Raw genomic sequence first — 12,516 nt, 5'->3', positions numbered from 1 at the left:
ATCAAAACAAACAAACCTCATCAAAAAACCTGAATCCTTCCTTTTTACCAAATTACAGAACAGAGTCATGGTGCGTGCACAGTTTGGGAAGCTCTCTTTTTTTTAGCGTGAATTTATGGGACTGTAGTGTTTCAGAGCTTTCTTGGATATTCTGATAACTTTTCCAGCACTAATGAGCACAGCAGCTCCTTTTCTCAGTCAGTATGGCCAGCAGTAGATAAAATACCTAATGTGAAGGGAAATCAGGAGTGATGCAGTGTAACCCTAGCGTGTACTACTTCCCACTCAAGTTTCTGTCCCAAGATCTAGGAAGAAAGAAAATTATCTTCAAACCATTCATAACCAGAGTCATTATCAAAATAAACAATTCAAGTCAAGTTACATTTTCTATCCACTTGTGAAAAGGGAAATTCAACAGATCTTGTATGTCCAGATCAATGGAGATCTAATATATTGTTTTTCAACAAGTTTGTACTGGAATTATTCTACTGGATCTTTACATATGAAATAACAAAGGCAAAGAATATGTAAGAGGTGTTGAAACATTAAAAATGTTGCTTTTTAAGAAAGAAGTGAATGGAGCTCCCTGCATCAGCTAAGACATGTTCAAAACAGTCATGCTGCTCAAGTTATAAATAATAAAAAAAAGTTTTATTTACCAGAATTAACAATTTTTTAGATTACCTATGGATTTACCATGATTTTTTTCCATGCAAAATCTAGAAGCCTATTAGTTTCCCTCTAAGCTCAAAGTACATTTCTTTCTCCCCATGCAAATCTCATTTTTATTAAAGAAAATATTCAATTAACCTCAAATATTCAACATACTCAAATCTAATTAGGCATGAATAAGAGATGCAGTAAAGCTATAGTAAACACAGACACAGATTTCATTACTATTAGCTTACTGGCTTTCTCACTGACATTATCAAACAGTAGACTCATTAGGATTTTTTCCCAATATGCAAAGCTAATCTTAAGTAGAAATCAGATGACCAATTATCAAAGTAAAACTCTGCAAATAACAGCCGCATTAGAAATATGCTGCAGAATATAATCCTAGACCAATTGAGACCAAAAAGCACTTTTTGATATTGATTCCTTAGGATATTTTAAACTTTAAGTTGTTCTACACTTGGACAGTAAATAGAAAAATCAAAGTTATGAAGCCAGGTTTTAACTAGCAGAAATAATATGATATAGTATATCAGCTCTGAGAGCATTACAAATGACAGTCTGTACTAATCTGATACTGTCTTACAGTATTGCAGCTTGAAATATGTTTAATTTTCATCATTGTCCTTAGAGGCAGAAATTTCATCCCATATTTATTACTGTCTCTTCTCTCCCACTTTTAGGTTTTTAATGTATCTGCCCTAACTTTGCTACCTTTTGCTAGTTCAGCTTTGCAGAGTCAGTACTTAAAAAATTAATATGATACTTGGATCATACCCAATATGCAGCAGAATCATAAGATTGTGTAAGAATTTATTGTTGTACTTTCTGAATGCTTCTTATACCTTAAACAAATTCTAGGCAAAGCAATGATAATTCAAGAAGCAAAAGAAATTGAAAAGTGTTAAACCTGCTTTTATTGGTTCATGGTGTTATTTCAATGAGGTTTTAAAAATTTGATTTCAATAATGTTTGCCTAACTAACACATCTGGAAAAAAAGTTTTTAGCACCTATCAAGATGAATATTTCTTAAGCTCTAAAACAAATTCTTATTTATGCAATGTCTCATTTAGTATGTGCTGCCAGAAATCCCACTTGTTTGAATGAAAGTAAGCCTCAGTGAACAACATCCCATTTGCAGTGGTATTAGTTATTTTTTCCTAACATCTTACAAAGATTACTGTCTTTCACAAAGTCATAGGAGTTAACTTAAAACATTGTGTCCTGTCCTCTACATTCTCTCTCAAACGAGACATCCCAGCATAGTCAAGATGTTTGATGTGATGTTTGCAAGGAATTTCAGACTTCAGTTAAGGGGCAATTCAATAGTTTATGAGTATTAGAAGGATGTAAATGAGTTAATGTAATAAATTCTTAGGCAAGTCTCCTTCTAAAATTAGAATTATAGACAGTAGCAATTTGGAGAGGTATGCAGTCAGATCCTCAACTTTTGAAAAGCCGCTTTTATAAACTGATCATCAAAAGAATGCTTAATTTGAGTGTCGCTAGCAGTTGTGTGCCACAAATATAGCAAACTGATTCACCTGTTCCAGGATACTCTCAGGTAAAAGTGCACTTAAAGTCCAAGACAACATGAAGCACTCAGATTGAGTCTTAAATGTAAGCAGACTTTAGCAGCAAAAGAAAAAGGTTAATAATTGAAATACTATGAAATAGCCAAGAAAATAATTAACAAGAGCATTATCTGTTGTTATTACAATAGCTCTGTGCATATTATCGGTGTAAATTATTTTACACTAATTGTAAAGTGTATTATGTACTGACATAAAGTACTTCCAAATGTTCATTTATTAGAGAAAAGCATATAGAACATGCAGGATTAAGTACTGTRAAGTAAATAGCAATGTACTACTAGTACTAATCATGACTGAATAATTTCCTGTTTCAAAAAGTTCTTATTAAGAGAACACTGTGAATTCCCAGAAGATGTTCAAGTCCAATTATATATTTTCTGTTTTTAACTGTGTTTTAGTTTTGCAGGGTTATATGGAATGTTTTTCCTTTGCTGTATCATCACGTACCAATAGAGATATCAGTGTCTTCTCTTGCCCTCAATATTATTTTTGAAAGAATATACGATTTTAGTTATATATAGTCTAATTATAAAAATTATAAGCTAACAGTATATTTAAATGTAATGTAATCTTATCATTTCACACAAAAGCCCATTTCAGCAACTTCTTTATACTTGATAGTTGCATTCCTAGCTACTTTCTTAAAAGGCACCAGTAATATTTCCAAAAATATTTGAGAAACAGGAAAATACAATTGGAACTCTTATAAATGTAACCATAATATAGAGGAAGTAGCCTTTAATATTTTTTCATAAACAGAACTTAAGAAAAAATCTGATCAGAAATGCATCATACTTACCATTGCTGTAGTTATAGTGAACCCACTGACCACCTGTTGGTTTGGGAAGCGACACTGGAGTCTCCTCTGCCACGAAATTGTATAATCTGCATTCTACAAACAGTTGCTGTATTGTGTCATCCGCTGCAATTCGTGAGTCAGTAAAACAAAGTGATATAATTTCAATCCGGATTTTTTCACCTGCCTATTTAAAAACAAACCACAAACACAATGAGAAAATTATTTTGTATTTCTTGAAGTGTTAAAACAAGCTAACGTTTAAATCACTGGGTATTTTGTATGGTTAAATCCTGATTGACTGATTTTGACACAGCCACAATAAGATTCTAAAGCTGTAGGGCTTGTAGTTAACAGTATCATTGCAACAGATACTGATTTATATATGATGTTGAAAATATTTTTGCAATAGTCATACAGTGCTGGAGAAGATTAGGTTTTATTTATGTACAAATGATTTCTGAGTCACACATTTCAGTTGCCATTATTTTTAGCTCATAACGAAGTGATCTGTATCTTGATCCAGCAACTGCTTGAAATAGTCTCAGTAATATTAGGTATCAAAGTTTTCCAAATAAAAGAAAATTGTTAGACTCAGTTCCTACTGCAGACTCTACTGGTATTAGATTAGACAAAAAAACATCAAGTCTCAAAGTACTTAAGTATATAAAGTAACCCTGTACTTGTATAAAATTCAATTTCATATTCTGAACTTTTCTAGTTAAATCAAATGCACATTTAAAAGGTAAAATTAGCAACATGATAGCAAAAGTAATATCCCAATTGGCCTTCACTAGAGCCTTTTCTTATTATCTTTAATTAAAATAACATATTTCTACTGTTTATATGTAATTGTTTCATAACATGCAGCAATGTCTACACATTTTGCTTACAAATAAATTTTAGTAAATTTTATCTCATTTGGGGGACGTCAGACTTGACAGCGGAAGTCACGAATATTTTCCTGTGCAACCCTGATTCAAAGAAGGAAAAGCCACTGGAGTACATAGCTGAGCATTAAAAAAATAGATTCTTCAAAGAGCAAACAGAGCTCCTTACGGTTCATAAGTGTTTTCTTTTCTTTTGTAATTTGTGACTTTATTATATGGAAATATTTTGACAATTTCTGATTGTAAAATCAAATCACTTCAAGTAATAAATTATACAGAAAATATTTCAAAGATTAGCTTTCTAGATTCAGTGTAAGAACTGCAAATCAATATTCTAAGTTATTATGGAATTTGCTTATGTTTTTCCAAGCTTATTATATAATTAATCAAACTGAAAAGCAGGTGTAGCCTATTGTAAAAATATCCTTCACATGGAACAATTTCCATTGCTGTCAAGCCCTTTCAATATTTGATGAAGTAATTTTACACCCTCCTTTCAAAAGACATTTCCTTTTATTATGTACCCTAAGACACTTTAACTAAAAACCCAAATCTGAATATTTCAATAAGGTTGTTTTATTATTCAGTAGATTCATGGAAATTTTACCAGGATGACAGAGAAAATTCCACACCATTCTGTTTCCACTAATACAGGTACATGGCTTCAGCTGGCAATATTACTAGGATTAGCATAGTATGATGAAATATTTAAAGGAATTTTTTTTTTCTAAAATCTAATAAATCAAATGACTGCCAAATGTCATTAAAGTGATGGTCTTTGACTTGAATATGCTTTTCATATTCAAATTTGAAAAGAAAGAGATGAAAGCCTGGAAAGGTTACTCAGTTTCAACTAATAACCTCAAGCACTCTACATTCACATGCATAAAAAATGAAATTGGCTCTATTGTCTAATTTTACTTCAGAAACAACTCTTTTCTTTTTGCACTGAACAGATGTATTAGCATCTGTATTTAAAGTGATATGCTGAGTGGTTTTGTTTCCCCCAAAGTATTTAGCAGTTCTGTCAAAATAGTTTGTACACAGACAGTAGTTTATGAATCAAGTCCAGATACAATATCCTGTATTATAAAGTATTTCTTTTACATAACTTAAAATTTGTTTGACATATTTAACACTTGTAATTGCATCCTGTAGGAAAAGAATATTATAGTTTTTCCAACGAAAGTGGAGTAGATTCAGCTATTGATGTTATTCTGCTTTCTAATTTACAAGAAAACAAATAACTGAGTCATACAGTTACAAAATTGTAAGAAGAAATAAATTACTTTAGAGCTAAACATTCAAGAATATTTAAAGGCCTGGTTTTATTAATATTAAACATGAATACAGCATATACAAAGTAGAACACAAACTGATTTTAAAAAAGACTATATTTGCAAATAAAAATACACAACTGCTTAAGAATAGCATAGCTAGCATGTCATATTTCACTACTAATATAAAAACCTCATATTATGGAGCCATGCGGAAAATATATGTAGCATCCAATATATGATAGGAATTAAATTTTAAACAACCATTTATACTTCTATGATGCAGARTGAAATATTTTATTTATATTTTTTCTTCTCCTAAGTTTTTTTAGCCTTTTCCTTATTTATTAGATACTATTCAAGTGAAAAATGGATAGTTTATCATGATCAATTACTTCCCACAGGTCATTTTATTTTGATGCGAGTTAAATTATTCTTTCAAAACAAAATATTAAGAAATTATTTGATTCACTATATAGCTTGTTACATTAGTGGTAGAACAACATAAGCTACCATGTCTACATTGTGCACAAAAAGGGAAACTTATTAAAATGCTAATTTCATATTACTGGATTTTAACTTCCATTAGTCATCTAATGTTGCATTTAATTTATATATGAGTATTTTGATAATACTTAGATATTGCTAATCTGTACAATAACCTGCCATGATCGGTTACCTTTATCAGCTAAGCAATAAGTCACATTTTGCTGAAGTTTCCTCGAATACAGTGATTGGATGTACATAATGGAACAAAGGATACTGAAAACTTTTAAATGAGCATCCCTGAGAAATGGGTTCAGTGCTTTTATTTTGAAGGAAGATAACAAAACATGGTACAGATTCTTTGTCTATGGCAATATTCTTACTTTCTGTATCATTTAATATAGATTCTTCCTAATAGTAGCCAAAGATTTGGAAGAATCACTGAACTTCTTCAACAATTTTAGGATTAGGTTAAGTACTAATGCACTGGACATTACATCAGAATTTAAAGTCACTTAACGTAACTTTTCTCATCTTTCTGATGTTTGCAACAATAAGCTGTCTTAGTCTAGTTCAATGGAAAATCTTGATTGCCATCTTCAGGAAGCTGTATGTTCCATATTTCCATTTCCTTTTTGGTCAGAATAAAATACTAGAGATTTTGATGTGAATAATAAAATTCCAACTCTAATGGCCCATCATAGTACCCCACAGAATTAAGTTTTACACAAAACAAGTTTGTGCTTTCTGCACAAGACAATAGCAATGAAAATGTCTCACTTACAGCAGCAATATAAACAATGTTCAGTGTTATTACATCTACAGTCTTATTAGCTAACATATTGCCCTTGAAAACTGAAAATAAAGGAACTTTCTGCACCTTAAGATCAACTTGAAACTTTAACAATGCTCGAAAATATTTATGCTTTACTCTAAGATTTTTATGCATTTTTTTCCCACAGTCACTTGTCCACTTACTCACTTATTCCCTATTATACCAGGGCAAATCAGATAAACTATAAGCTATTGTCAAATAATCACAAGCAATCCTCTCTTTGAAGTACTATCAATATTACTTGATTGACAAATATAATTATTGAATGACAATCATCCTCTTCCTCTGTCATTAGAAAAGCGTTGAATTCCTGTGATCATCCTATTAACAACATTAGAACAGAGTTGCAAAGAAATGCTATCACAGGAAGGTCTATCTCATTTAACTGCCTAGAGAGATAAACATCCCTTGTTAGGTAATTATGATTAGCAGGTCACCATCTTATGTCATACACATAAAAATTGAATTCCTCTATGTCCTCAACTACACGTGGTGACTTTTCATGTCAGGAACAGCATCTTACTAATATTTTCCCTGTTACTGGTGTAGATGTGAGGAAAGAAAGAGGGTTATGGCAGCGCTCTCTGTCCCTTCTCCAAATTGGATGAGGCTTACGAAAGGGCATCCACGTTGCGCTTGCTCTAAAAACTGGAGCAAAGCGTTCTCTCCTTGTTGAGCAGCTCTTTTAGAGTTAGATTTACTATGAGGGAGGTTAAGGGATAATTTCCTGCAGGATCACTATTCTTTCTCACGTGCTAGGAGATTGCAATGCCGCAAGAGTAGCGCCCTTAATAAGGTTCAATGCAATCCCTTCAGCTCTCCCTATAACTACCATATCAACATCACTTACTGGATCTGCACTTAAGAACTGTACCCAACAGCTATAATTTACCCCATAATTGTCTCACTACTTAACATCATTTTTGAAACATATACATTAGGGACTCACTAAACCATTACCCACTGGGGACAATATTTTAGTATGTCCCTGGTTGCCATCATTTTAACTAGTGCACCAAGTCTGAATTCATCATTTTCAGAGCTTGAATTCATCTTTAGTATCTTCAAAGGCATGAATTACTACAGTTTGAGCAAATGATTCTAGGATTTTCTACTGGGTAGATCTTGCCTCTTCTATGCAAATTCATAACATACCAATCAACGCATTAAGTGTTTCAAAAACCGACCATTTCTAATTCAGTATTATACACCAAATATTAAAAAAATACTAAGTTATTGTGGGATCTGAAGCTCTCCCACCACATGATCATGACAACTGTAAGTCAGAACATAAAGTCACATTTGCACTTTGCTCATAATACAACTCTTGCTCAATTGAACAAGATACCTTTGAATTTCTTCCCTTCACATGGCTTGCCTCCCCCACCCTTTCTTAAGAATAGACATAAAACTGCTCAATGTTCTTCCCAAAGTTGATTTTTTTTTTTTTTGAAAAGATTCTTCTTGCAATTTGCCTGGGACACTGGCTCAACTAACAGCTTTTAAAGATGTATTTTTTCTAGAGATGCATAAATATAAAAAAAGTAAAAAAATCTGGAGCTGTTTGATTGGTAAGATACAAACTTTTCTGATTTTTATTTTCTCTCCAAGAAGGGGAGAAGCAGTAAATAACTCACGGCTACAGTCCTGTATCAACCTATACTCCTCTCTACTGCAGACTCCCTCAAAGAAGAGACTTCCTTGAATCTTTTAGTGTTTAAGCACTCACCACAGTTTATATCACCAGATCAAATGAAAATCAAATAATGACTATCAAACCTTACAGTCGGTTAGCCGCATCAGTACCAACTGGTCAACTAGTTAATTATTTCAAATAATTTCTAAACTTAAAATTACACCTAACTTTAAAAGCAAGTATGATCCTTCGGTAAATAAACATAAAGGACAGAAAATTTCTCAGTAAAAAGAGCTCTTACTTTGTACCTTTTGGATCTATCAATACTTGCCAGCAATTAAGCTACAGAAATAAGATGAAATAGAAAGTAGCAGCTTTGTGTAAAAAATACACTACACAAAGACAAACATGACGGGATTTCTGTTTATATATTATGGATGCATGTATTTTTCTATATGTAGATCATAGACTTCTAGCTGGATTTAAAAAATAAATTAAATTTTTTAAATCTGTATTTGAAAGTTAATCTATTTAGAAAAAAATCTTGGTATTGGAAGAAAGCAGAAGTATCAGTACAACATTTTCATTTGTTAGAAGTGCAGCTTTAGTGACAAATATATCAAGTTGCACATTTTTAATACAGCTGTTTTTATTATTTAGAGCCTTAAGATTTGATACAGTTTTCCCCCATCATATTATTCTGTGGGGACAATATAGATGCACAAGAATGAACGGGATTCTATTCTCTCTCTCACATCCACCATAGTGTGAACAAAATTCTGCTTGGTGAGATATACCACAGCTAGCCTAAACTCAAATTTAGTTTCAGATCATCTGCTACACTTTTTAGGCCTACAATTAGAAAAGCCTTCTTTTCTACTTGTAAAATGACCATAACTTAGCTCCATGTCAAAGAACTCTGATAAATATAGCTTTAGAGTTTTGTTATTTTTACAGTTCTTTCTCTGTTGAAGGACTTCATGCATTTGCCCACCCACAGCATATTTTGGCAGATGCACAGAATTACAAATGGTCTCCCAAGCAGGCAACTTCAGCAGCATTCACATTCATAAATATACAAAATCTTATCAGCTAGGTTAAAAACAGCTTCTGTTGAAAATTTTTTGTAGGCTTACTCAGCCTCAAATCCTTCTACATAATTGAATATTCTGATTTTATTTGTCACCTAATAGATAATGGGTTACCTAACAACAGCTGATATTCTGTGCTTTTGGATCATTTCAAAAGCTGGACTTTGGGAGTTTTTTTGGTATTATCTCTCCCTTTCCATCAAGAGCTATGACTTGTAATACATGCTTGTAATTATTACCTATTATACAAGCATCACTATAAAATTCTTGTCAAGAACTGTAACCACCATCATCTCCTTTTCTAACCTGTCTTACAAAGGTTGACTCCATCCATAGTAAAATTCTTATTGTGAAAATTGTCCTATCATGTTTCTATTGCACTCAGCTATCTTTAATTTCTATTTCATCAGAAAAAGTACTTGTTCCTCTTTTTCATCTTTTGCATTGTTTAGATTTTATGTAATCCCTTCGGTATAATAAAAGTGGTTTCAAGCATTGCAGGCACAATTCTACACCCATTTTGATTCTTAACTACATCTGCAAATTGATAGTAAGGCATTGAAAAGAGCACAAATAATTTTATTAGCATTTAATTTTGGAAATAGGATAGCATCAGCAATGTTAGAAAGGCACTTGAAATAAAAACAAAGAAATTAAGACTCCCAAGCACAGTGCTTGAAGGACAGACCAGAACTGAAGAGATAAACACATACTTCAAAGTATATTTGACAAGCGCTAGAAGTTTAAAATTCATCATTTCAGTATATTATCTATTTAAATGAGGTCCATCTCAAGCTTTATCAGAATAAATCACTAGGAAGAATGGAAAAAAAAAAAAAAAAAAAAGCAACTCAGGTTTTGCCTGGGGTCTTCAAACTTCCTTTATCTCTTTCACTTTAGCTTTTGTATCACATTGACCTTAGTAGCCAATAACCTTCTTAAAGACAGACAATGGCAAATGCTTAATTTTTTTCTTAGACTAATCAGTATTCTTTGAAAATACTGACTAAAAAACTTTAACAAGTTACCTGTACCTCATTCTGGTGATTTCTGTTTGAAGAATTTTATTTAGTGCTTCACTGAATATGCTGGTGCAGCACTTGTACTTCCCCGACTGCTAACAGAATAAGGGCTTAAATGAGAGTGAAGCAGCTAAGGTTAGATCTGGACAAGACGATGTCAATACTAATAACTAGTATTCCTGACAAAGTAGAATCAAGCCCACTCAATAACACGGGGCCAGCCTACACGACAACACAGCGTAATCTAAAAAAAGAGTTATTTGAATTTAGATCTCTAAATTCAGATTAGATAGCCACACAACAAGCCACTTTAAGAAAACTTCTGAGTACTCAGGAGTCTCCCTAAAGTACACTGAAGGTATTCAAGTCCTGTAGAAAGTAAACTGAAAGAGGAAACAAGGCAGCCAGAGTTTAAAATTACAATACAATGCCCAAATTCTTTTGATGAATACAGATAATATTTCATAGGAGGAATATCAACTAATTGTGCAAAAAAGGCATAATAAAAGTAAATGTATTTATTACTTTGCTATACATAAAACTTTATGCTTTACATCTTCCCAACTTTCCACAAAGATGTTTCATTGAAAAGCAGAATTACAAGCATTTGGCATTGCTTAATGGTATTTAAGAGAGTTTAATGTCAAAATTAATTAGATTGTGAGATCTTAATTTACTTGAACTGGTAATGACAGTTTTCAATAAACTGCTATTAGTGCAAGAAAATGCACTCACAGTATCTGTAATGAAGAAGAGAGATGTAAACACACCTAAAGAAAAATGGGACTACCACTAAATAAATTGCTTTTGCCAGTAATTGCCTTATGGGCACATTCTAAGACAACTTGCAAGCTGACAGCAGTAAATTTTATAGTGATAATTGAATGCTGCATTATCTTCTATAAGGATAAAGTGTAGGCATGGGGGTGAAAGGGAGGAGGGATAGAAGAGAAAAGACAATTTTTTTCTTTTTTTATATAAAGACCATGCCAAAGGAAATGCAAATTCCCAGTTTTGATGTCTATTTTGAGGACCTGAAACAAGGCTTTTAATCAATGTATTATACATCAAATTGATAATGTTAACTTCTGATTATTCAAATGTATGAAATATTCATAGAGAACTGTCCAAACTTTTACATTTCTCAGACTTCTTTTCTCTATTAATTATCATGCCTGGAAGCTTTTTAGTAAAAGCAGCAGCCATCAGCCTGACTGAACCTGACAAGCTAGCAAGGCCCAATTACACTGGCACTCTGTGGCACTTTGATGTACTGGAAACGAAAAGAGATAGGGGCAAATTGTATAGCACATTATGTTAATGACTTGATTTAATCCAGCCACTAAACTTTATGTAGCCTGTTAAAAAAGATGCTAACACTAATTACGCCACTTTGGAAAGGAAAGAAGGGGACAAGCATTTCATACCGACAAAGTGAAGCTCATAAATGTTGTAAATGAAATGAAACAAAATGAAGTAATCTATGATTAATTATACATCATAGACAAGAAGAAAAGAGAAAGAAGCAAGTGGTATAGCTAAGCACTGGAAAATCTGTTAGATTCCTTTTATGATCAACATATCTAAGAAATAACCATGAACTGTCTAATTTGCAACATGCGAAAAAGAAACAGTATGATCTTAAATGGCTTAAACAGTTTGGCATACAGCTCAGATTTATAGGATAATTAGCATAACAATCTCTAAAAATCACAAGTCGTATTTACAGTGTTTGATTACTTGCAGGATATTCATCTCAAAAGATAAAAGACACTGATATTTAATCTTTAAAAAAAACCCAACAAATTCAATCTCAATTTTCACAAGCTGTATTCTTTAAATTACCATAGTTTTCAAATACAACAATGCCTTATTTTAAAACCAAATTTTTATCTAATTTCTTGCCTTAATAGTTCATAACTTTTGTTGTCTTGTGTTTTGTTATCTACCTTTCTTGAACACACGCTTTATTACTGGATGAAGGGATCAATGGAGAGAAGTAGAAGTTAATGAACCATAAATGAATCTACACTCAAAACTCTTTCAGAAGTCATCTGAAATAATTTTGGTCTAATTAAATACAGGATAACTAGAAATGTATTCATCAACTGTATTGCTGTTTGGCTTAATGGTGATGAGTATTAGTCATTTTAGTTCACAAAGTTACAGGTGAAATTTTTTAAACATTTTTATATAAAACAACGCAATTTCA

At 32.3% G+C, this 12,516-nt stretch overlaps 1 protein-coding gene across 11 annotated transcripts in view; it reads right to left on the bottom strand.

The window, feature by feature from the left end:
* Positions 1-12,516, bottom strand: part of RPGRIP1L (RPGRIP1 like) — an 88,644-nt gene that overhangs the window by 16,639 nt on the left and 59,489 nt on the right. For 9 of the 11 annotated variants that reach the window (XM_026068765.1, XM_026068766.1, XM_026068767.1 and 6 more), the window contains one exon: positions 3,071-3,254. In XM_026068765.1, the coding sequence (XP_025924550.1) occupies positions 3,071-3,254 (184 nt within the window). Of the gene's footprint in view, positions 1-3,070; positions 3,255-12,516 lie in introns of those variants that run through there. The other 2 variants (XM_026068774.1, XM_026068775.1) reach the window with 1 other exon arrangement.

The sequence above is a fragment of the Apteryx rowi genome, unplaced genomic scaffold (genome assembly GCF_003343035.1).
Source record: "Apteryx rowi isolate R43461 unplaced genomic scaffold, aptRow1 scaffold_28, whole genome shotgun sequence".
Classification (NCBI taxonomy): Eukaryota; Metazoa; Chordata; class Aves; order Apterygiformes; family Apterygidae; genus Apteryx; species Apteryx rowi.
The sequence above is the reverse complement of the archived record's forward strand: the minus strand, read 5'-3'. Positions and strand labels throughout refer to the sequence as shown.